The sequence below is a fragment of the Malaya genurostris genome, chromosome 2 (genome assembly GCF_030247185.1).
Source record: "Malaya genurostris strain Urasoe2022 chromosome 2, Malgen_1.1, whole genome shotgun sequence".
Classification (NCBI taxonomy): domain Eukaryota; kingdom Metazoa; phylum Arthropoda; class Insecta; order Diptera; family Culicidae; genus Malaya; species Malaya genurostris.
Window position 1 is genome coordinate 241550253 of NC_080571.1, and position 27981 is coordinate 241578233.

General features: G+C 36.6%; 1 protein-coding gene across 3 annotated transcripts in view; it reads right to left on the minus strand.

The window, feature by feature from the left end:
- The window catches only part of LOC131428338 (cyclic nucleotide-gated cation channel subunit A), a 437118-nt gene that overhangs the window by 88019 nt on the left and 321118 nt on the right, over positions 1 to 27981 (minus strand). For all 3 annotated transcript variants that reach the window (XM_058592234.1, XM_058592236.1, XM_058592235.1), the window contains 2 exons: positions 24060 to 24278; positions 5206 to 5368 (listed from right to left, as the gene is read on the minus strand). In XM_058592234.1, the coding sequence (XP_058448217.1) occupies positions 5206 to 5368; positions 24060 to 24278 (382 nt within the window). The remainder of the gene's footprint in view (positions 1 to 5205; positions 5369 to 24059; positions 24279 to 27981) is intronic.

The window sequence follows — 27981 nt, forward strand, 5'->3', positions numbered from 1 at the left end:
TCCATTGCTATCAGATAGGTAAGAATATGTCTCCTTTTAAAGTTGACTATCCTTTCCGTGCTTTAGCACATTTCCTGAGGTACAGTGTTCTACAAGCATAAGGAAAGAAAACGTTATACTTTCTCACTATTAATCCTATTTTCGCTTTAGACGGCACACCATGCTTCAAACCACTTTTCTTTCTAAGAAGTGAAAATGTATAAAAACAAACAAACATCGTGTGTACTGACTTAATCTTTGTTCCGTTTGCTTAGCGAACGAAAGTTGCTTATAGATTATGGGACCTCAACTTTAATACCACTCAAATCAAACATTTCAACGTTATGTAACAGCCATCGTTGCTTTCAAGATATACTGTTTTCTGGACAGCATAAAGGATAAAGAAGGAGGGATTAAATGTAGATCGATTCACCAAATTAACCGAAGGATGACGAACAAAGAAACGCTTCTTGGGGACGGGTACAGCGTGATGTGTAAGTCGATGCCTTTCACGCAGCCTGCCTGGGTTCGATTCCCATCCCCGCACATAGGGTCAGAAAAATTTTCTGGCCCGAAGAGGCGAATGACCTTAAGGTTAAAACCGCTATAATCGAAATAAAATTAAAAAACGCTTCTTAAGAATTTAGGATTTTACTTCTAGAAAAGTGAAAGAAAACGTTTCTTTGATAATCATGATTCCTTGGTGGTTGGTATTAAGGATGATATATGATGAGAAAGGAAAGGAAGGATTCAAAGAAATAAAGATGACGTAAAAGTAGACGACTCGCTAACACGCTGTTATTGAAACTATTCCTTGTCTTGTACGATTTTTGATTCGGGGAACGTGTTTTTTCAAAATTTATTTTTTGGATTATTTTCTAATTGCGCTGCATTGCGCTGCATTGCGACGCTCATATATTACTACCATTCATATATGAACCACATAGAAGTAAGATCTTGCTTTGTGCTTTACTAGCCCGTGTAAAGTCTAACATCAAAATAAGAACAAATTGAAATCTGATTATGATGTCAACATCAGATTGAAATCCTAATATGATATCGACTCATCAAATTTTCAATTAATATCACATCATGTTATCATTTTGCTGTTTTAAGGCAAAAGTTCGTGGAAACTCAAAAAATGAAAACAATAATATCAACAACTTAGTGAAAATACAAAGTTAAGTTTCAATGGAAGAATTATTCCTTCAATCCTATGTTGCCTTTTACAAAAATGCTTTGACATCCTGCCGAGATCCTGCAGTTGACCGCAACCATAACCGCGAAGAAACGATTTTTTCAACATTTTTTCAGCTTTTACGCAAATAATGCTCCTTCTTTTTAACCATGAGAATATTGGTGTCCAACCACACGTCTGGGAGGCATTAGATAAATTGGCGATCATCGGTACCACGTTTGTTTGAAGCTGGTCAATCTGAATACTGGCTTTGGCATTCCCATCTCGCTGATCGTCTGCCGTAGAAGGAGCTTTTTTCAGAATTTGATATGAGAAATATATTTGACGTCATTGATTTCCTCCTAAATAAGTTAAGTATTCGGTACTGTAACAATTTTGACGTTCAGTTTAATAAAATGTTTCGATATTTGAAATCCTACGACGTCGCGAAGTTCATTCCAAAGTTTTTAGACCATTATTTTCAGTGCATCCAGAAATCGGGGGCTTGGATAGCGAAAATAATCTACTCGCCAAACCCGTTCTGAAAATACCCATAACTTCATATCCAACAGTATGGAAAATTCATTGTTTACGAAGTTCGAACATCGAACATTGAATGTCTCTGATTTCAGAACCTAGAGCTAATTCTTAATAATACTTTAGTGGTTTAGAGGAGCCACAAAGAAAATATATGTTTAATTTGTATATTCCTAAGTAGTCCACAAACAGTGTCGAAGACACTCTTCAAAACAATTCTCATTCCTTGTTCTAAATGCTTAGAACTTCATACATGAGTGTATACGCTCGACACTATGAGAAGTATTTTATCAATCATCTAATAGATCTTGGAACTTTAATACACTTTTCTAAAGAAACCGTCTAACTAAAACTTCATAATTTTGAGTCACAGGAATAATTCTGCATCAAATGATTATAAATTAAAAGTCTACACAAGAACTAATAATTTACTGAAGAGATTCTGGTTCAATCTGTGGTCAGAAGCAAGATAATCGGTCATTGTCCCAATTAGTCGAAAAAACAAATGATCTGGGATACCTTATTGCCGGATTCCTAATTCACGTTCCCTTCCTTTCCCTTCGCTGGAAAACGTTCGGTCTTCAGAGCCTCTAAATTCGTATTTCAAAGTGATTACCTGTTCGAGTTGTATGAGATCAAGTAGATAACTCAATTTAATGTTATAATGTTTGAATGCTACAGCTTTGGATATGAGAAGGACAAAGAGAACATTTTCATACTGTGCTCAAATAGCCACACTTCTATTCACAGTGGATGCGGGATGGAAGCGACGCAACGAGTGTGCATTGACAGAAACTACCTGCATACAATTTGGTGAAACAACACTGCTTGTCATATGACCGAACATTTCCCATCTCCTTATAGCTAGCGCTTACAGTCCGTAGCAATCGCCAAAAGTTCGCAATCACATCACCTATGTTCGAAACCGGATTCTCTCCGCCGATAGTGTGGGGAGATTGCATGTTGTGAAATCTTTTTTCTTATTTGCGACTAACGGAGATTGCATACAATCTTTTTTTCTTGCTTGCGAGTAATATCGCCTAAATGTATACTATCCCGGACCTTTTTTGGGTGTTCTATTTTTAGATTATGCTCGTGACGTGTCATTTCGAGAAAATCGACATCATATTAAGTTTTCAATGTGCTTTCACTGAGAGCAAAACTAGTTTCCAGTTTGATGCCAGGCAGCATTTTTTTTGCTTTCGATTTTGATCTTTTAACCGTTAAAACGACCAAAACGATAGCGAATTAAGTAATCGATATATACGAACAGCACAACATCAAATTGAGTTTTCTTTTTAATCTCACACTCTACTCGGGAGGTTGTACCCGAAGTATGATCGTGTATGTATTATGCAAAGGTTGAAACTCATTTCCTCCTTTTCGTTACTTTGATTTCTAAGCCCTGCGCTTGAGTTGCATAAACTACTAAAACAAAGCACCATGCGTTTCCTTCTAACAGAACTTGATGGGGACGCATGGTCGACTATTATTTATATTTTAGAAAAAAAACAAAAATTGTGGTCATTCACATTTTTTAAAAATATTAAAACATACCGCTTTCACATGTCTAAAATTTTTTTATTTATCACAAAAAAATCCAGGATGGTGCAAAAATTGAAAGAGGGAAAAAATATGTTTCAAAATTTTCAAGTATTTTTTAATGGAAGAAATACATCTTAAAAAATTTTGAAAAAAATTGTAAACCCCAATGTAATGTCTGATTGTTTTCAAATTTTTAGGAGGAGCAGTTTCTTCAAAAATCATATCAAATAAAAATCAATAGAACCACCCTAGCTTCGTCAATATGGCAGTTAAAGGGGTTAAAACTTTGAGAAAATTGTTTCCAGTCTATGATCTTTCGAATGTTTTTTAACAATATGAATTCTCTCTGGGGGCAGATTTCACATGCTTATCCTGCTATAACCTTTGTTCAAATGCAATAAAACGAGCGCGTACACAGATAAAAATATAATTTACATTTTTTTCATGCACATATTTGGAGCAGACAAATGAATGGAAATTTACATAACAAAACGAAGCGGTTTGAAAATATATAGTCTTGTTCAATAAAAACTAAATGAATTTTAATGTAATTTTACATCAATCATGGTTTTAAATCAGATTTTCGTTTCAACTGATGTCTATTCAATAGTACTATCGGTATCGGTTTACATGTCGTGTAAGTTTCATCTTTTCTTTCTGTGTATGCGTAAGGTCTGCTGTTACTCTGTGTAATATAGAGTTCCCACAATTTAGAAAATAATTTCATTTTCAGTTTTGTTGCCCAATTTTCTAATTCACGGTGTTCGGTTTTTTTATTCACAATCAAATTTATAGTCTATAGTGGACTTTCGTTTCACTGAACTATTATTGACAGCCTCGCTGAGTCGCAACACAGAGCTCAAACAATACGGCTGATTTTTTTTTCTTTTTCGCGAAATTTTCGAATTTTCACTACACTAACTCAAGATCGCCTGCTCACTCGTTGAGAGTTTCACCGGCAGTCTACGTTGAGTCCGATCAGACCATACTGGGATTAAACGTTTGTGGTTTGTAATGGATGAAGTGATCGACCAGAAACCGACTGCGTTTCTCTCGGTGATTAGTCGGTCATTGTAATGCGTTTCCAATCGGCGGCGAAAAGAATTCAGTTGGCGGTAATTGACTTGATATGGTTGGGATGAATTTCAAACTAGTTTATTTATTTTAAACTAGAATCCTTCATTCGAAAAAAAGGGTAAATTGGTACAATACGAAGCGTAATATTTTCTCAATTCATACATAGATTTCATTTCCTAACAGACCATCAGTGGTATTGGTCTTTCCCTAAGGATTCTGTTTCTATGTGCGAAATAGTTTCAGATTGTTCCACAGTGTTAATGCAAGAATCACTAAAAAAGAAAACATCGAAATATGGCATTTTGTTGGAACAAAGTCGTATATGAGTGACCGAAGGATTAGTAACTGGTAATGTTTTTCTGTATGGTATTTATGTGGAATACCTAATTAAAAAGCGCAGAATAGAACAGACTTATTTTTGTACTGTTTCTAAGCAGAGAGTCTTTGCCTCTTCCGCAAAAAAATGTAACTCGAGCCGAGCACTCTGAAGACATTACATGATTGATACTAGTCGGTGCCAGTATTATTCTGCTTGCAGGGATGGAAACAGTTTGAACTTTGTAGAACAACTGCAATTCATGCTATTCTCAAGCTGGCTTATGGCATCCGACAAAGCCACAACCCTTCCACAAACACAACACAACTAAAACTTGAGCAAACCACGGACACTATCTGAGCCCGAGAACAAAATAAAAACCAAAAGTTGAACCGAGCTGGAAAGTTTGCAATGACATGTGCGATCTCAGGAACTGGGATACAAAAAACGAAAAAAAAGTCGATATCGTAGCTACTGTTGTAACCTATCTATTGTGGATCAGGTGATTTGAATCGAAGCACATAATTGATGTCGATTTTTCCCCGTGGAAGCTAAAAACTTTTTTGAAACTTACCCTCATGACAATGCACTAGTGTGTCGGCTAAATATATTAAATCACATAAATAGTCTAAGGTCCACCAGAGTGCCGGTGCTTGGCGGTTGATCTCCCAGAAAACGGCACGTCCTATCACAAACACTATATTGTACAGTACAGCTAACGATACCACCGACAACCACTGCAAGAAAATAGAATGAAAAAAATATATATATCAAGAATTTTTATACAAGTAATAATTCTATTCTTAACTGTCGAAAGTTACTTTAATTTACTTTGACAAAACAGTTCAATACTGGCAATAATTATGCAAAACATTATTTTTTTGACATTGTTTATGGTCACCTAGTGACATAGTTTCGACACCCATACTGTTGTGAGCTATAACAGTTCCTCGATGGTGAAGTGGTAACGCACCCTACTAGTGATTGATAGACAGCAGGTTCGACACCTACTCGCATATCTTTCTGCCAATGAGCGGTTGCATAAGCATTGATCTTATTTCTAAAATTTAATTGTTGTATATTTGGCTTCGCTCAAATTCATACCTTATTTTCTAGTAGGGCTTAAGTATAAATTCCTTAAAATTTTCTTTAAAAGATATCCAATAAATGATTGGGACTATGCATACAAGGTAAACATATTGAAACATTGAAAAACTGAAAAAAACGCTTGACTTTTTCAGAAATCTTAGAACCTTTATCGGACTTCGTTTCTCCATCTTGACTCAGAATACTATAAACTGCTTTGTTAGATAAAAGATACAAAAATGCATCTGAAATCTGCCCCCAAAGAAAATTCATATTGTGTACCACATCCGATTAAAAACAATTTTCCCAAGACTAAACTCTTTAACTGCCGTATTGACGAAATTAGGGTGCCTCTATTTAATTTCATTTTATTTGATTTTTTAGGCAACTACTACACCGACAAATTTAGGAAAAAATCTGGGATATATATGTTTTTGTACGGTAGGAAGATTAACATTTTTTAGGAGATTTTCAAACATATTTCAAAATTTTGAAATACATTTTTTTTGTTGTTGTAAAAACAAAAGAATTAACAATGCGTTCCCAGTAGTTATGCAGCATGCGTTTCCATCTAATAGAACTTTAATGGAGACGTATTGTTGAAAGTTATTTTTTTCTTTAAAGGTGTCAAGTGTTTTTTGAGCCCGGAATTCGGTATATACCTGTATTGCACAAAAGCAGTTAAAATGACTCGAAAAGAAAAATAAATAGAGCAACTAATACGTAAAGAAATTTATTTGAACAAAATTTTCCATATTGTTTATATTATTTACAGTCATATAAAAAGTAATGTTCTACAATTTTAAGTAGTTGAGTCATTGTGTACGTATTTTTTTTGTAATTATAATCGAAAAGCAGTCAAAATGATTTCTGGCATACCGCCGTTACAGTATAACGATATGAATTCTCGATGGGCGAAGATTTCATCTACTCATCCGGCTCTGGTCTTTGATTTTCAAGTTTTAATTTCGAAATAACTGATTGAGAGAAAGAAATGAAAAATTTCGATAAAATTACCGCAGGGACGACACAATTCAACTGATTTTGCAAAATAGCGAATATAATATTGTATGCAATTTCTTTAAATAATTGTTATCACCCAAGAACGCTATTGAATGGTTTTGAGATCGAATGTTTACTTTTTGAGTTATTCAGAGTTTTATGGCACAATTTTCAGTTTTTCGACAATATCTGCCACAACTAACCTTGAAAACAGAATATGTTTTTTGACTTGGATTCCGCACGGTAATAGCTATCCAACAAGCCATAGATTGTCAAAATCCGTCTCTTTTTAAAGTAGATTTCGATATTTTCGTGCAAACGACTTTTCCAGCAGTAGGAGTTTAACACGTTTGATGATAAAGCGACGTTTCGGAGCCAAATGAAACACGATTTTTATACTGTGTCATACAATTGTTTCTAAGTACCAAAAAGACTATGTACAGCATCTTTTTTCATGGCTCTTTGCCTCGGATCGATTTTAGCACGGTTCGTTTTTGGCAACATAATCGTTCGAGTATGACATGTAAACTAGATGATGGCAGCATTTTCAAGTTGAAAGCTAGTCCATCATTATATTGATTTAAACTACTTACAGTAATAAATGCTGGAAGAACATTACTCCCATATACCATTCGACTCAGTTCGTCGAGATCAGCTAATGCGTGTGTGACAAATAATTCCACCCAATTTTCTCGGAGATGGCTAAACCGTTTTCTACAAACTCAGATTCATATGAAAAGTAGTATACTCCCAAACAAGGTTCCTGAATTACGGATCCGACTTCTGATTGCGGAACCACAGGGTGATATGTGAAACGAAATTAAAATAATTCAACTCATTTTCTCGTAGATAGCTGAACCGATCTAAGATTCAAATGAATTCTAAGAACCATCTATGATTCAAATGAGAGGTCTTAAAATCATATAAAACTTCTTACTTTTTAGTCAGATCCGACTTCCGGTTTAAGAGATACAGGATGATTAGTATAAAAATGTCCATTTCTTATAAGTTAATCAGGTATATCTGGTTGGCAGATTTGGATAGTCGATTACCAAATAAATTCATTAAGCGGTATTCAGTTTTCGATTTGGAAGGTACCCAAAAATTTAATTCGCGGTGCAATTTCTTAAACATGTTTACATACTCCTCAGGTGAATTTAACTGATTTCGACTACACCGATTGTAGAAGTCCGGTTCCAGTATCAAATCGTTTCTCAAAGCTCAATCATTTTTTAAAAAATGCCAAATCGAACTTCAAAAACAAAAATTCAAATTAAAGGACTTATGGTCCCATACAAAATTGGTGAATTTTATCCAATTCTGGAATTACAGGATGATGAGTTTTTAAAATTCATACAGATATAGAAGATGTGAATTGCTTGGCAAATTTATTTATGACCATACCATAAATCAAATCAAAACGTTCAACATCAATTATTTAGTACTGCATGGCGGGAAGTTTCTAGACAATACCAATATTCTTAGCGAGCAGGATTATGTCTCACGCAATTTTGAAACCAACATACAATTCACTCAAGCAGGACTTCACTTTTTTTGCGCTCATTAAATTATTTTCAATTTTGTCGCCCTACCGTATTCGTTCTTCACTTTTATGTGTAACTTTAAAGTCCCAATTGATGGTGGTAAAATGGTAAAAAACTAATACTTGTTTTTTTTTTTAATTTTAGGTTGGTGGCTTCATCACGACTTTTTACGGAAACCAATGCATATTTTGCTAAACCACAAGTTGGGAATTGTAGCTGAAAGTTGAATCTACACAACGGTTTAGATAACTTCGATAAAAACCATAACCATTCATAACAGCCAGAGCCATCTTTTTAAAACGAACTGAACTAATTTGTACTCCCAATAGTTGACACAAATTTTCTCTGCCGTATTGCAATGAAATACCTACATTTTTGAAGAAAATGTATTACATTTATGAATATCTCAATACTTTCTTAAGGGTAGCACTTCATAACCTTTTCCTCTAAATACTTTAATGAAAATGCGATATGCTGTATTGCTCCAAATGTCAAAATTAATAGATATGTCAAAATATTCATACCATACGACAAAATTCAACTAGTTCTAGTTTTAGCACTAAAAAGTGTTTTTGAATGGGCCCTGCTTGCTGGACTTTTTAGCTGACTTTCTACCGGTTTTCGGTGCCATCGTGCTGACGGTGTCTCGTACATTCAGAGTATCTGCTTTAACTTAAATGACGTTATTTCTCACACGGAGAGCCCTTTATCAAAATTCCTTTTCTTGTACGCAGAACGGGAAACAGTGAGACGACAGGTCCTCGATGTTGCTCTCGTGTGTCTTGTTTCGGGAACAGATGCTCAGCAAATGGTAGGAAAAATGAACCACTCAACTTTTATATGGATGCTCTTGTATAGATGCAGACATTTCGCGTTCTGATTGGCTGGTGCTGTTATTGGTTAAATCAAACAGGTTTTTCAATAGTGTACTATTGAAAAACTTCAATGTTGTTGCAATACACGTTCAAGTTGAACATTTTCGATTCTATTGGTAGTTAGATTATTTAAATCCTTCTACAGATCACTGAGCTATAAGCTTTTAAAATACGAGAAAGGCAAACGCGCCTTATGAATTATCCTCTTTGACACTCGTTTGTACCAAACATTTAAGAAAAGTTCAATTTTGAACTATTTGAGATTATGTCACACAACTGAAAATTTTATCATAATATTGTGATCATATTTCCGATGGCATGTTGCAAGAATTATCTTGATTTATTAGATACAACAGGAGATATTCACGATCAAAAACTTTTCACTCTCTCAGAGGGTAAATTTTGAAAAGGCACCCCATAGTAAAGTAAGTCGTAAAAAATGTTCATACAAAAGTTTCTGAAAACAAATGGTCATTTTTTCTATTTTCACCAGCGCTGGACTAGATTTCACTATTAAAAATGGACCGAATGATCTTCTATTGAATCGTTCGTACGAAATATATACATCGAAAAAAAAACACGTTTATTCTTTACTATGAATGGAAGATAAAACTCAAAATAACCGCCTATAGAGAATTTCAGTAGTATTATTACGTTCACGGGAATTACGGAAAGCTTCGAGAAATGTTCATTCTGCTGAGATTGTTTACCATAAGATCCATCCATTTCGTAAAGATGACACTCGGGGTTTCGGTATTCAACAAGTCTCCTACCAACATTCGTTTTCGTCTCTATTTCTCGTCTGTAAATATACAAAAATCGACTGCCAAAATATCTCGAAGTTAAACCGTTTCTTTCCGCAGACAGGATCCCACGTAAAATAGCTACTTTTCAGGCTTCTGTAGAAAACCACCCCTTCAAAAGTTTAAACCATCGAACGGCGCCCACAACCCACAAATTACCACTATTACCGCAAATGATTAATTGGTACTGGCGAGCGACATCAAGTGAGTTTGCGCAGTTCACAAAACCGATTAAAATGATTAATTAAAAAATCGTCTAATCGTAGGACAACTGTTCGTCCAATAATTCAAGCTGTTTTTACGAGTTTCGTCACACTCAGCTCGCACCAACGTAGCCTCGTCTGCGTCCAGGTCCCAGTAATTAAAATGTCAAATATCTTCCTCAATTATGATTAATTTGGTACCCATCTTAGGTACCCACTCGTTTCACCTCCCGTTGCAAATCGAACCAGTGCCTATCACGGTTTAATCAGTCGCAAATTTCACACTCTAACGAGTCTGTGCCTAGCATCTCCTTGATTGTTTGAAAGATCGTCCAGCTCAGATAACGCCTTTAGCTCGTTGCTGTTGTTGTTGCTCATTTGGCATTTTCAATGCCGTCCGACTTGGTTCGTGTGAAGCGGTGCGGTGCGGGTGGAAAGGTGTGAAGTGATGCACGATAACGCCGTTGATGGTCTCGGTAGTCAGGTTCGCTGATCCTCTCACAGAAGTGGCCTCTTAAGCGACGAGGACGTTTGTTCTCTCATCCACAGTAAAGATGACGAAGCAGCAGCAACAGCAGCGTTATAAATTAATAAAGATAAATAAATCAACGAGTAAATGACTTCTTTCGACAATTTTTGCAGGACGCTGTCGGGCGTTTGATGGACAAGCAGCAAAAGTGATTTTGACAAAGGCCAAGAGTTCCAAATAAACGAAGGCTGTACTACCGAGAAAGATGGCAACGGGGATGTGTGAATATTTGCACCAATGACACCCATAACAACAACAGCTACGACGACGACGAAAGAGTTTAGCTGTAGTTTGGGCCATTGAATCATCGTTTGGTTTTACCTTGACGGCGAAATGTTGCCCTTTAATAATTGATTTTCCATCTTTTCTTTTCGTTGCGTTTTGTTTTTATCAACTCCTAAACTGAATTCTGAAATGTTTATCTGTTATTTATCTTCGTAGATTGCACAGTGTTAGTTTCCGGTTTAAACTTACTTAACTTTGATTTTTTGAACTTGATTTCATTAATGTTGAAGTTAAATATTTAATAGAGTTATTTTGAAAAAAAAATGCTCATCTACAATACACAAAATACCCATATAAAAGAGCAAAGCCTTGGTATTACATTCCTTTCGTAGAATTTGACCGTCTGGTTCAGCCAATTTATAGCAAACAGAACCATTTCATAACTGCTGCTACGATCTTACTGACACCAAGAATCTTTCTAGGCCAGGGCTTGAACATACAACAACTGACTTGTAAGACTTGCTAATGTCTTATGCATTTATCCGCTAACTCGAGATAATTTCGTATTGGTGGCGGTCCTGTTTCTTCATATGGTTCACTCATCTCGAAAACGTCTTATTGTTCACACACTGTTTTTTTTTGTCGTGAATAGGACTCACTTTACTTGTATCACATATTCACAAATAATTACAAATTAAAGATTTCTGAAAAGTTTGGTATCAAAGAAGAAAATTCATGACGTCTTTCTCGTACTAGGGTAGGCATAAAAGGTTAACACTTGATAAAGATTATCCCAGAAAGTATGGACGCACTTTGATTTCGCTGTAAATAATTCACAAGTGTTAGATATTCAAATTTTATTAGATATACTGATAATATTAGACTACAACAACAGAATATTATTCTCAATATTGTAGACTAGCTGGCGTACCTTCTTGCGAACGTTCCTCATTAAATTCCGTACAGACTTCTTGGCGACAAGTTTCGAAACTTTTTTCCAATCTTTTTCGAACTGTTGAATGGTTTCGGCTGCCGAGACATGTTTCCTAAGATGTGCCTTCGTTAATGTCCAAAATTCCTCGATTTGTCGAATTGTTGGCAATTTGGTGTATTCATGTCTTTTGGGACGAAAGTGACATTTTTGGTAGTATACCATTCTACCGTTGATTTCGAGTAGTGGCAAGAAGCAAGATCTAGCCAGAAGACAATAGGATCCTTGTGGCTTCGAATCATGGGTAGAAGTCGTTTTTGTAAACATTCCTTGATGTATATTTCGCTGTTCATTGAAGCAGTGGTGATGAAGGGTTTCGAAATCTTACCGCAGCTACAAATTACTTACCAAATTTTTCGACTTCAATCGATGTCTCGGACTGGTTTAACACTTGCCCTTCTCGCACCGTATAATATTGTGGTCCCGGCAAGGATTTGTAATCGAGTTTCAAGTGGGTTTCGTCGTCCATGATTATGCAGTTCAAATTTCCAGCAAGAATCGAATTGTACAGCTTTCGAACTCTCGGCCTGATCGATGCTTCTTTTTTCGGACTACGTTTTGGTTGTTTCTGCTTCTTATAGGTTAGAAGATTCAAACGTTCTTTAGCATGAAGAACATTTGACTTCGAAGTGCCCACTTTTTTGGCCACATCCCGAACTGAAACCTCTTTCTTTTGCTCGAACGCATTCAGTATACATTTATCCAACTGAGGGTTAGCAGGACCTTTTTATCGACCCGTTTTCGGTTTATCCTCAAAGGTGTTATCCTCACCGAACTCCCTGATTTCATTTCGCACGGCTTTTTCACTTACTCCTACCATTTTTGCTATCTTTCTCAGTGACAGTCCGCGTTCTGTGCACCATTTGTACACAATTTTTCGACGTTGTTCTGATGAAAGTCCACGCATTTCGAAACAAACTAATGAAAACGAATAAACAACTGCACAAGTGGTTAGAGAAGAGTGTAAACAACAGGACGCAGCCATAAAAATTGTCAGATTCTGAACCATTGCGAAATGGCAACGGTTTTTGGTTGCGTCCATACCTTCTGGGACAGTCTTTATATTTGCAGTTGACTAAGCGGAAAGTAAAGAAAGTGCATCGTTTCGGTTGGTTCAGGTTCAGAGCTCAGTTCCAATTCCAGTATCAAGAATTCAATTCAGTATTGAATCAATTGCGGGACGCTCATGAAGTCAGTCGGTTGCGTCATCCTGCTGCTGGTCGTTTGCATTGGAGCAAAATACAACGAAAACTGAACAACGATGAGGAATATTATGCAAAATAAGCCCTTTTAAAGCTTGCTTCATTTAGAATTGGAACAAACTTTTGCTCATATTGTGGCGCTCCTGGTGGACGGATTTGGAAGTTCTCGGTGCCCACGTGTCGGGAATTTTGTCAGCTTCACGTATGATTTTTGACATTCCGCAAATCGACTGTACTTTGTAAACAATCAAGATGGAAGCCGAAAAGAGGGAAAAAATGGTTCACAGTTATTTGGAAAATCCATTGTGGTCTGCATCTAGGCTAGCTAAACAGCTGAAATTGCCCAGAAATGCCGTATGGCGCGTTATCAGACGGTTTAAGGAAACATTGACGACGATTCGGAAGACTCAAGCCAGTCGTCGGAGTGGCACGATCGACTGGAAACTGCGTGGTAAGATTTCGAAGACGATTAAAAGGAATCCTAATCTGTCGGACCGTGATTTGGCCAGAAAATTCGGTGCTGCCCATAGTACCGTGAAAAGAACTCTACTCCGGGAAGGAATCAAGTCGTATCGAGCTAGCAAACAGCCATAAAACAGAATAGTGTGGTCAAAATTCGTGTTCGGAAACTATATGACCAGGTGCTGACCAAGTTCGACGGGTGTCTTCTAATATACGATGAAACCTATGTCAAGGCTGACTTCGGAAAAAGCCCAGGTCAAAAATTTCACTTGGCAACGGCTCGGGGGATGTTCCAGCCAAATTTAAATTTGGTTTTGCCGACAAATTTGCAAGAAAATGTATGCTTTGGCAGGGCATTTGCAGCTGTGGCAAAAAACGAAAGTTTTCGTTACAAAGAAGACAATGACATCGGAACTATGCCAAAAAGAGTGTCTCCAAAAACGAATTTTGCAGTTCATTCGATCCCACGACCATCCCGTAATGTTTTGGCCAGATTTGGCAAGTTGTCATTACAGTCAAGTCGTTCAAGAATGGTGTGCAGAGAAAGGGGTCCGGTTTGTTCCGAAAAACCTTAACCCATCCAACTGTCCCCAGTTCCGCCCTATTGAGAAATACTGGGCAATCATGAAGAGAAGACTCAAGGCAAAGGGAAAGGTTGTCAAAGACATCAATCAGATGACGACCTGGAGGAATAAGGTAGCTAAAACGATGGACGAAGAAGGTGTGCGCCGCCTAATGAGCAGTGTTACAGGAAAAATTCGAGAATTCCTTCGTTTTCTTCACACTTTTAAGAAAAAATACGAATAATTTTATTCGTATTTCTTCTTAAAAGTATGAAGAAAACGCTACATTTGTATAAATCTTGAATTCAATAATAAATAACTGAAATACAGGCAATTGTCTTTGTTCCAATTCTATCTGAAGCAAGCTTTAATGGTTCCAAATGTTATTTACAGAACTAAAAGAATTGCTTTTTTACAAATTGGAGATAAAAACCAAATTCAAATCTAGAATAATTTGATAAGCTTTGGGTACTTTTCGTAGTGATAAGTTTGGGGCACTTTTCGTAGTTGCACCAAGCGAGTACGAGACTACTTCGCGTTTGAGAATACGGCTCCGAACAGTGTTTAACTTCGTAGATAATTCCACAGCTTGGCCCTTCCGAATGTCAGAAATCAGCATTTTGAAATCAATCCGAAATGAAATAATCGATACCAAAATTGTGTTTCTTCAACACTCATTTGTTTCGCGTTATTTAATTGTGTGGTAGAAAATATTTGTCGCCAATAAGTCAATTTCTGGAAGCGAAGCTGTACAAGTTGCGAAATTCACATAATCAACTAGCACGAACGATTATTATTTTTTTTCGTATTCATGTCCTCCAGTTATGTCTCTGACATGACCCACCCACGTTTTTTTTAAGTCGTTTAAATGCCTCACTCTTCACTATACGGTGTCGGGTGTCAATTGATAAATGCAAAACTACATTTTTATGTCATAATTTTGGACGCTTATAGCTCAGTCATTTGTTGATGGATTTATATAATTTAACTAGCAATCGATCGAATTTAAAAATATAAGGCGGGAGTGTTGTTAAGTATCTCAATAGTACACTAAGGTCTCTTTTTGCACGGGGGTTACGTGCCGTGCTAAAAAAAACCGTGTTAAAAAAAACCGTGTTAATTGCGGAAACCGTGTTAAAAAAAACCGTGTTAATTGCGAAAACCGTGTAAAAAAAATCTTGTGAAAATCGCATTAATTTTAGAAAACATTCAACAAGTGTATTAATTCCGAAAACAATCGATTGGTACGTGTAGCATCTTCGATGTGCTGTACCTCACCGTGTGCGCCAACGCATTAACAGCGAAGCAACAATTGTCATACTCGTGATATACTCTATTATCAACGAGACAATCCACAAAACGCTTTTATTTTCAATTTTTGTGTCACGCTAATTGTCCTCACGGATCCGCATCGATCTACGCAAATAACATGAATTCACGCATGACAAACTAAATAAAATCGTAACAATAACCTTTTATATCACCCTTCATTTACATTTGTAAGGACTAAGTCAAAAGGACTCTGTTCCAAATCCTGTATAAAAACCGCTGTAGTTTGAATTTCAAGTATCATTCTTAATCCAAAACCGAAGAGAATTGTTTCTGCTGTGTACCAGTCATACCTGCCTCCGCGAAAGTTTTAGTTAAAAATTGTGAAAGTGTGCGGTTTCTGATTAGCCGGATCGGTACGTTCATATTTTTCGATACTATTAATCGTTCCTGCTTGATTTCGTTCTCAATTAATTAGCGAGGTAGGTTACATGTGGTTGAATATTTCGAAGAAGTACAATATAATGGAAATGGTGTGCTTTATACATTTAATTTTTATATATTTCTACCGTGTAATTTTGATTATAGAATCATACAATGGCATCGAATTCTGATAAAATGATTCCCAGACCCAGAAAGTCGATCACGCTTCAAAACAAAATAATTGTTTTAGACCGGCTCGCAAATGGTGAAACGGCTGCATCCATTGGCAGATCTCTGTCATTGAATGAGGCAACTATCCGAACCATTAAGCGAAATGAATCTCGTATCAGACAGGCAGTCTCGAATGGCACGGATTCCTCGTCTAAACGAGCAGCCTATACCCGAAACGTTGCTGTTGATAAAATGGAAAAAGCATTACTTGTGTGGATCGAAGACAATGCACAAAAAAGAATTCCAATTAACGCGGATATAATTAGACAAAAGACATTACGTCTTTACCATCTTTTGGAGAATGAGGAAGCATCAAGCAGTAAACATAATGGTTTTAAAATCTCTTTCACTACTATTTATTACAATATGAAACATAAAATTTTTTGACAGGTAAACGTACTGAATTTAAAGCAAGCAAGGGTTGGTTCTACAAATTCATTCGGAAGAACAACGTCCGAAATGTGCAAGTCAAAGGCGAGTGCGCATCGGCGGATACTGTTGCAGCTCGGGAATACCCAGCAAAACTGTTGACAATTATTAAACAAGGAGCATATCACCCAGACCAGGTGTTCAACGCGGACGAAACAGGTCTGTTCTGGAAAAAAATGCCGAACAGAACATATCTAGCTGCTGCTGAACGTCAAGCGCCAGGATTCAAAGCTGCAAAAGACCGAGTCACACTGCTGTTTTGTTCGAACGCATCTGGCGATAAAATATTGAAACCGCTACTGCTTCATCAGGCAATGAGACCCAGATCGATGAAAGGAGAAGATTTCGATACGCTGCCTGTGCACTGGAGAAGTAATCCTAAAGCTTGGGTTACTAAACCAATATTTGAAGAGTGGTTTAAAGAACTTTTCATTCCGGAGGTTCAGAAATACCTGGAGAACAAAGGAATGAAGTTCAAAGTTCTCTTAATAATAGACAACGCTCCAGGACATACCGCACCTCAACATTCACAAGTACAAATAGTTTTTCTGCCACCCAACACTACATCATTGATTCAACCATTAGATCAAGGCATTATTTCAACCTTTAAAAAACTATATATTAAACAAACGTTTAATTACATATTGGAACAGTTGGACGAAGACCAATCTATGACGGTAATTACAGCATGGAAAACGTTTTCGATGCGGGAATGCGTGCGTTTCATTGGTACAGCGTTAAAAGCTATGAAAATGTCTACACTAAATAATTGTTGGAAATCATTATGGCCAGAATGTGTTGAACATGATGGAAAAACGTTATTTGATGATCGAGAAATTATTTTACTAGCGCATGCAGTAGGAGGTACAGGTTTTGATAATTTTACCTCCTCGGATATTAATGAATTGCTGGAAGACACTGTTATATCCGATGAGGATCTGTGTACCGATGTAATAGACGACGTTGAAGAAGAAGAAATTGGACAAATGAATGCCGATCAAATTAGAAAAGGTATTGCTATAATTATTTTGATTATTGTCTCTTATATAATCCCTTTTTACCAGGTATTGCAATGTGCAATGCAGCAGCTGCTCACTTTATCAATGTGGATCATAATACTGCAAGAGCTATATCATTTAGAAGTGACATGAAATATTGTATTGCTAGATATGAAGAGGAGTTGAAAAACCTCGAAAAATCAACAGTTACAGAGACTTCCTCTCTACGAGATTCTCGGTCAAACGATGACGAAGTTGAAAATTTAACGTGTACTATTCCAGGGCGAAGGCGTCGTGTTATTTACGACAGCGATTAAATATTAATATTATACATATTAAACTACATACAGAATTTGATACAGAATTATTCAATAAATGATTTTTTTGCTAAATGATTTTGATTTAAATAAGTGTTTTTATTAGCTCTAATTATAGTTTTATTGTTTCGATTTGATATATTACCACTTTTATATTATCGATCCAAGAAAAAATCGTTTTTTTGAAATAGAGTAATTTCTAAGTTCTTCTCTAAGACCGTGTTAATTGCGAAAACCGTGTAAAAGAAAACCGCGTTAATTCCGGAAACCGTGTAAAAAAAGCCGTGTATAAAAAAACCGTGGGAAAAAAAACCGTGCAAAAAGAGACCTTAGTGTATACCATTGGAAAATCGGTTTGAATTGACCTATGTTTTCACGAGCCAATCACAGCTTGCCATAATGATGTCATTCTGTCGATCTTTATACACCGTACAAACTGTCGCACACGGTATTTGGCTGCCTACTAGGCAGGTAGTTTGACTAGCGAGGAGATGACAAAACTGAAAATTACATCAATTCACTCGCAGAATAGTCTCTTTTGCCCTGTGCGCGGTCTGTTGATGCCATTTTCCGTCTGCTGCGCATTGTGTTTACATTAGTGTACTGAATACCAATTAGCTGTTTATTTAGATTCTCCAGTAACTATCAAGCTAATTTAGAACTCTCGGCGATAGGTTCTGGACCTTATTTGAAAGGCTTGTATCTCGGTGATTTGTTGATGGATATGGCACATTTAATCTGATTCAAAAACTGTACTTCAATATTGTAAGCTTAAAAATGGATTGGTTTGCCGACGAGATCCTGTACATACTGGAATCTTTATTTACGAGCAAATCGGTGGCTCGTAAATAGATTCAGATCAAATTTGTGTTATGAAGAAATTCATAGATAATAATTTGAAGAAAATAAATATTTTTTACCCCAGAATTTATGTTAGGTCCACATAACCATTTTGAATTTATTTGATTTCGTCTTTGATTCATCAGTGCGTAGAAATTCATGTTGAGCGTTGTTAGCATGACTTGATGACTCAACATAAACCGCTAGGACTTCAAGTTAGTGCTACTTGCAAATCACTTTTTGCTATTACACCAAAGTGTAATGTCTAAATTGACCTTTCGGGCGAAACAAGATTTAAACAAGGTTTTTTTTTTCAAATTACCACAATCTGTACTTGTTTAGTCCGAGACGTCAGTTTAGACATTACGCATTAATCACTACAGCCAGGGTTACCAGATATACGGATTTTTCTGTATTCTATAAATGGTAAAATTTACTGAATTTCATACGGATTTTGCAAAAAATACTGATTTTGAACTGATTTTCAAGAAAGTCGGGGTTTTCTGCCAATATAAGCAATATTACAAAAACATTTTCCTGCTTTATCATTTAGAGGAACGCGATCATTCGGTTCGACAATCGGACCTATTCCGACCGACAAATTTCACTGAGTCAAATCATTGAAAACCTGTGCAAGTTGAACTCAGTTGAACTAATAAACTGTCGAACTTTCGGAACGAAAGTGGCGAAGAGTGCATTCGCCCCGGGCGCAACGTTATTAAGGGAGCAGCAGATGGAGCTTTTTTCTCATTAAACCAACAATGGGGGCGGCAAATCGCTTATTTTTCCCCAGGCACCAAATTTCCACGGTACGCCACTGCACACAGCCCACCTGTGTTCGATCCCGAATCCCGCACATAGACGAATGATCTTAACGTTAAAACCTATATAAATTGAGTTTTTGCAATGACTGAGCGGAAACATATATTGGAGAAGCCAAATGAATGAAAAACTAACAGAAAAGATGATTTATTGGAAAAAGATACGCTCAGAGACAGGACTCGAGCCTGCGTTCTTATGCATTCCGTGAATACGCTCTACCATTTCGCCACTCTGAATTTTGTTTTAGTTGCTCTAAAATGCCAGTCAGACACAGTAGATAGCATATAAAGCGAGAAGACTAGTGTTTGATGGACAGAGAAGATGTTTGGATGTAAGGTATCGGTCGGGTGACGGCCAGGATGTAAACCATGTTCGATTTACGTTCTACTGTGTCTGACTGTCGTTTTAGAGCGACTAAAACAAGATTCAGAGTGGCGAAATGGTAGCGCGTATGCACGGAATGCATAATAACGCAGGTTCAAGTCCTGTCTCTGAGCGAATCATTTTTCAATAAATCATCTTTTCTGTTAGTTTTTCATTCATTTGAACTTAGTTATGGCGGCTTTACGTCGTATCGTATATAATTGAAACAGAAAAAATTAAACTCGTTTAAACTATAAAAAAGCCATTTCATAAATTACGCAATAATTGATGTAAAAACATGTAATCAATGTAAAATAACATAAACTGTTATGCACTGATGAGACAAAACGTAATCATATTAATGTAAAATTAGTTATACGGATTTATACTGATTTTTTTCCTCTACCACCAAACCGATACTATATGGAATCCGGAAATTCAACACTCACGATCTGGCATCGCTGACTATAGCAACTATGAATCTACCCAGACTCCAGCAAGAAGGTAAAGTTTCGATTGCTTTGGTTCAAGACCATACTTCCAAAAGGAAAACTTCTGCATTGGAAAGTTATTAAGCCCAGTCTCCATTGCCTTCAACAACCCGACTGCATCTCGAGAACGGTAGCATATAGTAAATGTTTTAATTTGCATCCTTTTTATTGTAAATTTAGTGTTCTTTCATAATTTTTTTTCAAAAATATATGAAAACAAAAATTTGATTATATTTCAAGATTTACATTATTTTGAAAATATGCAACTTTCTCAAATATTATTTCTCCATTTTCGAAATTTGACAGTATTTTACTTTGAACTTCAGTAACAATAGTAACAATAGTAACAGTAATAAAAAATATATTTTTAAGATATTCGAATTTAAGTGTTATTTTTAAAATAGAAAAAAGGCAGGTGGGTAACAAACATGCTTCTTTCACACTATCGAATATCAATAATCGTTCCTATTAGTTGTTGGATTGTGTGAATTGTACAATTTTTACTGCTTCGCTTCTAGAATTACAGCATCTATATTGAAGTATGACTGGAACTGAATTCAGAACATGAGACTAGCTCCGAATTCAGTTGCCAAATTCAGGTTCGGAATGCAGATCAAGAGTTCAGTTCATTAGTTTTAAAACTCTGGAACTGAACTCATTTTCACAATTCAGGATCCAAATTTAATTCTAGAACTGATAACTGAACTTGAATTTCGAACCTGACTTGAAGAAACTGAATCCAGTTACAAATTCTTGTTCCAGAGCCCAATTTCTTAAATTCAATTCCAGCATCTTAATCTGAATAAAGATAATGAACTCAGAAACTGGAATCAGGCTCTGAAGTCAGTTTCAAAATTTTGGAAAATTTTTGAAATTTTCAGATCTAAAATTTTGTTCCAAAATCCAGATCTAGAGATCTAGAATTTTGTTTCGGAACTCTGAATTTTTGTTCTATTAGGATTCAGTTTTGGAGTAAAAATTTAAACTTTTGAATCCGTGTTCTGGAACTAAATTTCAAAACTACATTCTAAAACTTGAATTGGATTTAATTTTTCAACAGTGCTAAAAAACATAAAACATTGCAAAATGTACTGAATCGTTTTGACCCACCGTTTCTGAAATGTATATAATTGAATATTTGAAAGGGATATTTGCTTAGTTCTTCTTAAAAAGTAAGGCCTGACTGAAAATGGCGCACTTATGATGCAAATTGTTTTTTTTTTATGCATATGCAAAATTTGAACCAAATCAAAAGAAAAAAATCGATCTTCGATTTCATATGGAATTGCTCCCGGGACTATCTTTTCATATTTCAGTGATTGTTGAAGTCTTTTTAAAATTCAATTTCGATTTCCAGGGTTTGTAGATTTTCTTTCGAATCGTTAAACTAATAGTAACGGGTTGCTTTTTTTGGAGGTTTGTTTTTTCAATAGGGATTACTCTATTATCTGAAAGTTGTTTTGACAGTGTAAAGAGACGTCTCTACTCAGTATTGTTTGGCAAATCATCATTAATAGATCCCAGAGCAACGTTCCGATTACAAAGGTTTTAACATTAATGTTATTCGCCTCCTCGGGCCAGAAAAAATATTCTGACCCCATGAGCGAGACTGGTAATCGAACCCAGGTGGGCTGCATGAAAGGCATCGACTGCCTATCACGTCATCTGACCATTTCATAATTTGGCATGTGTTTTATTTAAATTTCAATCAGCAAGCTCTCAAAACACCTTCTATTTCTGAGAGGGGTTCGACAAGCAGGTTTTTCAAGATGCTAGGAATTACAAGGTGAGATGAAAAAACTGCAACCAACTTCAGACTGCTGTCATTTCTAAACCGCTCGTCCCACAGCTGTCAGATTTATTCTAGTGACAGCTCATTATATTATTTACAAGCGCACAAAAGCATTTTGGTGGGAATTTTTCAGAAAAAAAGTTATTTGTGATGGAATTCAAGTGTGATAGTGTGATTGCTTTGCATTTGGCTGGAAAACCACAAGTGGCTATCGTTAGAGCCCTCCAGCATTTAAAAGTGAATAAATCTTTTGTGTCTCGTACCATCGCTCGTTACCGTGATACTGGTAGCGTAGCCCGACGTCAAGGAAGTGGACGAAAAAAAACAGCAACATCGGCAGAAATGGTTCGAAAAGTGAAGAAGCGAATTGAACGAAATCCGCGTCGCAGTGGCCGAAAAATGGCTCGTGAGCTGAACATATCGCAATATGCCATTCGGCAAATATTGAAAAATGAGCTTGGACTAAAGCAATTGAAGTTCCAAAAAGTGCAAGATCTTACTGATGCGCAAAAAAAAGTTAGACTCGAAAAAGCTAAAGAGTTGCTTCGCTTGGCCGAAAGTGGTGAACTGCCGAATTTGGTTTTCTCCGATGAGAAACCATTCGTTATCCAGCAGTTTGTAAACAAACAAAATGATCGTGTTTACTTGCCAGAGAGGTCAGCTGAAAATTTGCAACTTCGGTTGGCCACCAGAACTCAAAAGCCGGCCATGGTGATGGTGTGGGCCGCCATAACAGCCGATGGTCGCTCGCCGCTCGTATTCATCGACCGTGGGGTCAAAATAAATGCGCAAATCTATCGCGAAAATATTTTGGAGGGAGTTCTGAAGCCCTGGGCACGCAAACATTTCGGCCGCAGACCTTGGACATTCCAACAGGACTCAGCACCATCGCACTCAGCACGCGCCACCCAAGAATGGTTAAGAAATGAGGTTCCTCGCTTCATTTCCACCGCACAATGGCCACCAAAATCTCCGGATGCCAATCCGTTGGACTATTGTGCCTGGGGTATTTTGGAAAGCAAGGTTGGCACTAAAAAATACCAAAGTGTCGATCATCTCAAGCAAGCGCTTCGCCGAGAATGGGACAAAATACCGCAGAGCCACTTTCGGGCAGCGTGTGATGGTTTCATTGGCCGTTTGAAGGCCATAGTTCGTGCCAAAGGTGGCCAATTCGAACAAATCTAAACCGATTCTCAAATTTGATGTTATTTCCGACATTTTTTGCTTTCATTCAATAAAATTTAAAAAAAAAATGAAAAAATTATGGCGTTTTACTTTGTTGCAGTTTTTTCATCTCACCTTGTATAAGAGGTTATTAAACAAATTATTACCTTTTTCACAATTGAAAAAGCTGTTGTTTATACGGAAATACTAATCACACCATATCGAGTCTCCGACGAAAACAAAGCCACTTCAGAAAACTATTGTAGGATGCAGATCGTGGCTAGAATATTACTTACTTTTGCATACATGAACATATGTCAGTAGTTCCATTGAGAGAAACAATAAATTGACTTGTTTTTAAGTACAGTTCATATTATTCCAGCTTATTCCAAATCATATTAATTTGGATCGAGACTGAAAAAACCCTGAGCTCTACCAGAGTGAGTTCAAACATTACCAATAAACTATTTATTCGTTCAGTCACATCATCAGATAGCCAATGTTGTTTATTACCTAATTCAAATGTGCCAGAAAAAATGTGTTCACGAAGCATGAATATTAAATGCATGATTGAATGAAAGAATATCTTTATCTCGTCATATAATCAAATTATTGCACCAGTGGTTCTCGCTCAAACACTGGTACGCTCAGAGAGTACTGCAAATAAACTAATGTGACACATTATCATCCCTCCCGTTTATATCAGTGTCCGAGCGGCCCAATGGTTCCGTAACAAACACACTAATTCTAATTCAATCAATGCCAGCCACATTCGCCAGTTACCATCTAATTATGCGGACTTACCCGGTAGTGTGATGGTAGGGACGGATCGACGGATAGTCGGCTGCAGGTGCCGTCCGAGGGCAGAGCCTGAGCTGTCTGGTGCAATCGCGTATCCGAGGCGGTTGTCGAGGAAAACTTATCCAGGAACTGATCGGGTGGTTTTGACCGGCCCCTTTTGCTTAATCTATGCCGAAAAGCGTTCAGCCAACGATTCAGCGAACCTCGACCGTTGGACGATTCCTGTAATGGAAACGAAAAATTGAACACATTCACGTTAGTATCAAGTAATGATGGTGGCTAATTGTAATGAGATTACAAATGTTGTTTACATAAATTGGCATATTTCTATTGTAACATTGGTTGTAAAATTAATCTCTCCTGGGTGAAAATTAAAGTTCCGAACTATGACATTTATAAACCCCAGGTGTATCTGATGCAATCAAACTCTATTTATTTTATATTCAAATTCAAATTATTTTACAATCAAATTCTATAAAACTTTACTCTGCAGACTGATAGGAGTTATATGTGTGTACTATGTAGAGGTTCTGATATGTTCTTCTAGTACAACAATCAGCCCGAATACTGTAACAACAACACATACAATGTCAACCCATGGACGAACGCCATCCGTCCCCTTCCGGATAGTCCAGATAGAGAAGATGTTCAAACGAAAAGATAACGAAGCTAAGTAGGATGGGAAATCCTAGGAAAACAAAATTGGATAGACATCCTCGAAAGAGGACAGAGGAAATGGTTCGGCTGGCAATAGATAGTATGCATCGCTCTGCTTAGCAAAGTTGAGACATTTCGTTTGGTCGGGTACATTCGAATATGATATTAAAATAAAATGAGAAATGAATTTGCAAATTAAGGGCAATAATCCCTATAGAATAAACGCCTTCTGGCCAGAGTGGAAAAGTTTCTGCTCAAACTCCCTGCGAAATGAGATATATCAAAGAACGATTCATAAATTTCCGAAGGGCTCGTTCCGGAAAACGATGTTGTCCCTTGATGCGTCCTCTGTATGATGCTAAACATTGAATAAAGGTCAAGTTTTACAGTCAAACTTTCCCAAGTCCCTCATTAAAGAAGAATAAAACTTTTCGCGTAAGAACCTAACTCGCCTGTCAAACGACACTTTAGGGATGCTATTCTGTAGGAGAACATAAAACGATGGAACGCCATTGCGGTCGCCAACAGTGAAGCAATGGGAAAGGGATAATTCAGTCTTTAATTAAAAGCTCATTGCGAATGGATTTACGCTTTGCAAGACTGGAGCGGATAAACTCTCTATAAACTATGCATAAGGCCGGTGCACAAGACGTGACGGGTTTGATTATAGGTTTGCACGATTTAAAACTTTATCAATAGAACCCGTGGTACCAGACTAATTTTCATTTCGATGCGATTGAGTTGAGTCGTAGTTGGACATGCAAATACTTTGATCTTATCGTACAGTCAGTCACAGCAACTCCCGGACAACAAGGGAGAGCAATATTGTATCGGAGGTTGTTTCGTGTTTGCTAACTAAATATGTCATAGTCTTGTTCTCGTTAAGAAATAAAATAACAGAAATTATAACTCAATTTGACCTAGGTGATAACAAAATTGTACAAATCTTGATATGTAAATATCAATATTATGTCTAAATTTGATACAAATTTAGTACAACTTTTCAGCTGTGATTAACCATTTGTTAGGGGGGGAAGGCTTTTAATGCAATCTAAAATTAGACTTCGTGAGATAGGAATCAGAACTTATTGGCTCAAGGGGCACGTTCTTCCGAGTTATTTAGCAGATTTGTGCATACTTTTAGGCGATTTGATTTGCCATAAGAAGTCAAGTTTTGAGTTGCCAACATACGATTGCGATTGCAGTAAAGTCGGATGTCAAAAATTTTCGTGCCAAGTTTTTTTTTTACTGAAAACTGGTTTTTCTATTAATTGAAAAACATCCTTCAATTTGTTTAGCTAGTGTAGTGAAGAATACCTTATTTTCTTTTGGGAGATTTTACTACAAGGAAGACTCTCGGAGCTCGAACGGACTTGACTATGAGCATAAAAGCTAAATATTCAAATCTATTTAATATTATTTAGTGTTTTTCAATGTTACCCTCTACATGATTCGTGCGATGGCTTCCCTAACAAATACTTCACTACCTGCTGACAGATTCCGTACCATTTTGATGACTGTTGATAGTCATGTTGAACTGAACTGGTTTCTCTCAAGTCATGTTTATGTGCATAAATTCGGAAATTCGCAATTAATGAAGCCGCATAACTCAGAGAATTAGGAAAAAATTGTAGTTGCTTGCCAGATTCGAATTTTTTTAAATCGACTCTCTGAGACTTTGAATGCTTTGAGATGTCTCACTCTGCATAACTCACTTTACGATATCTATGGACCTTTGTTTAGTGACTTAAAATGACTTGATATAATTTATAGAATATGTCAGTAGAATGAATCGTCTATATTGTCTAAATCATATTCACTCGTTTATTTCGTAGCAAGTAATTTTCTTTAGAAAAACGTGCTTAATCCACCTAGCAGTGAGATGATACCTTTTTTTTATCAATCCGCATGTGTTTTTTGCATGAATATTCTTCGGTGTTTCAGTTTTCTAATGTCCGTCGTTTTAAGTGGCAATTTGAGATTTTAATCATTCGTTACTCTGTAATATCAAAACTGCAAATCGCATCGAATTTGAATCTAAAAGTGTAACAATCGATTAAATATTTCATGATATGTCGAAGTAATTTCCACTTCAGAGTTTAGGGTAATTTAAGGTACTTCCAGAGCCGGTATTCAGGAACCAGCATAATCCAAACCGATTCGTGGGGCCATATGACGAATAAATTGCAATATTTTTGAGTCCAACTTTAAAGCTTTCCGGGATTGTCATCTTCTATATCATTTGAATTTTAAAAATTCATCATCCTACAATTCCAGAATCGGAAGTCAGAATTTGATAAAATTGGATTTATTTTGATTTGAACCTTTGTTTCAGAAATTCGATTTGGCTTTTTTGAGAAAACGATTCGATACTGGAACCGGAATTCGAAAATCGGTGTAGCCGAAGTCAGACAAATTCACCTGAGTAGCTGTATAGTACACATTTGTTTCAAAATGTTGTAAAATCAATGTAGACATCTTTGAGAAATCGTAGTGTGAATTAAATTTCTGGGTGCCTTCCTAAACGAAAAATGAATACAACCAAAAATGAAAGAAGTTTATTTGGTTATCGATTATCCAAATCTGCTAACCCGATAAACCTGATATATTTATGTGAAATAGACATTTTTATACTAATCACCCTGTATCTCCGGAACCGGAAGTTGGATCTGACTGAAAAACAAGATGTTTTATAGAATCTTAAAACTTTTCATTTGAATCTTACATGATTCTTATGGCGTTTTCGTTTTTAATTTGCACTACACCGGTGCAGTGCTACACTGAGGCATGAATAAACGAACAAAAATGACGAAAACATAAACAGTAACCATTGACTACAATACACGATTCCATTGCACAGAGCTACACCAAACTTTTGATGAGTGCTACACCAGTGGTATCGGTGCAGAAAAAGTGTAGCACTGGTGTAGTGCAATTGGTAAAAACGAACGGTTTCAGTGCAGCTTTCGCTACACCAGTGTAGTGCAATTTAAAAACGAAAACGACATTAGATTTCATTTGAATCTTAGATCGGTTCAGCCATCTACGAGAAAAATGAGTTACACAGTTTTAATTTCGTTTCACATATGATCCTGTAGTTCCGGATTAAGAGATCGGAACCAAACATAATTCAGGAACCTTGTTTGGGAGAAAACCGAAAAAAATGAGTGAAATTATTTGTCACACATGCATTTGCTGATCTCGACGAACTGATTCGAATGGTATATGGCTGTTATGTTCTTCCAGCATTTATTGCAGTAAGTAGTCA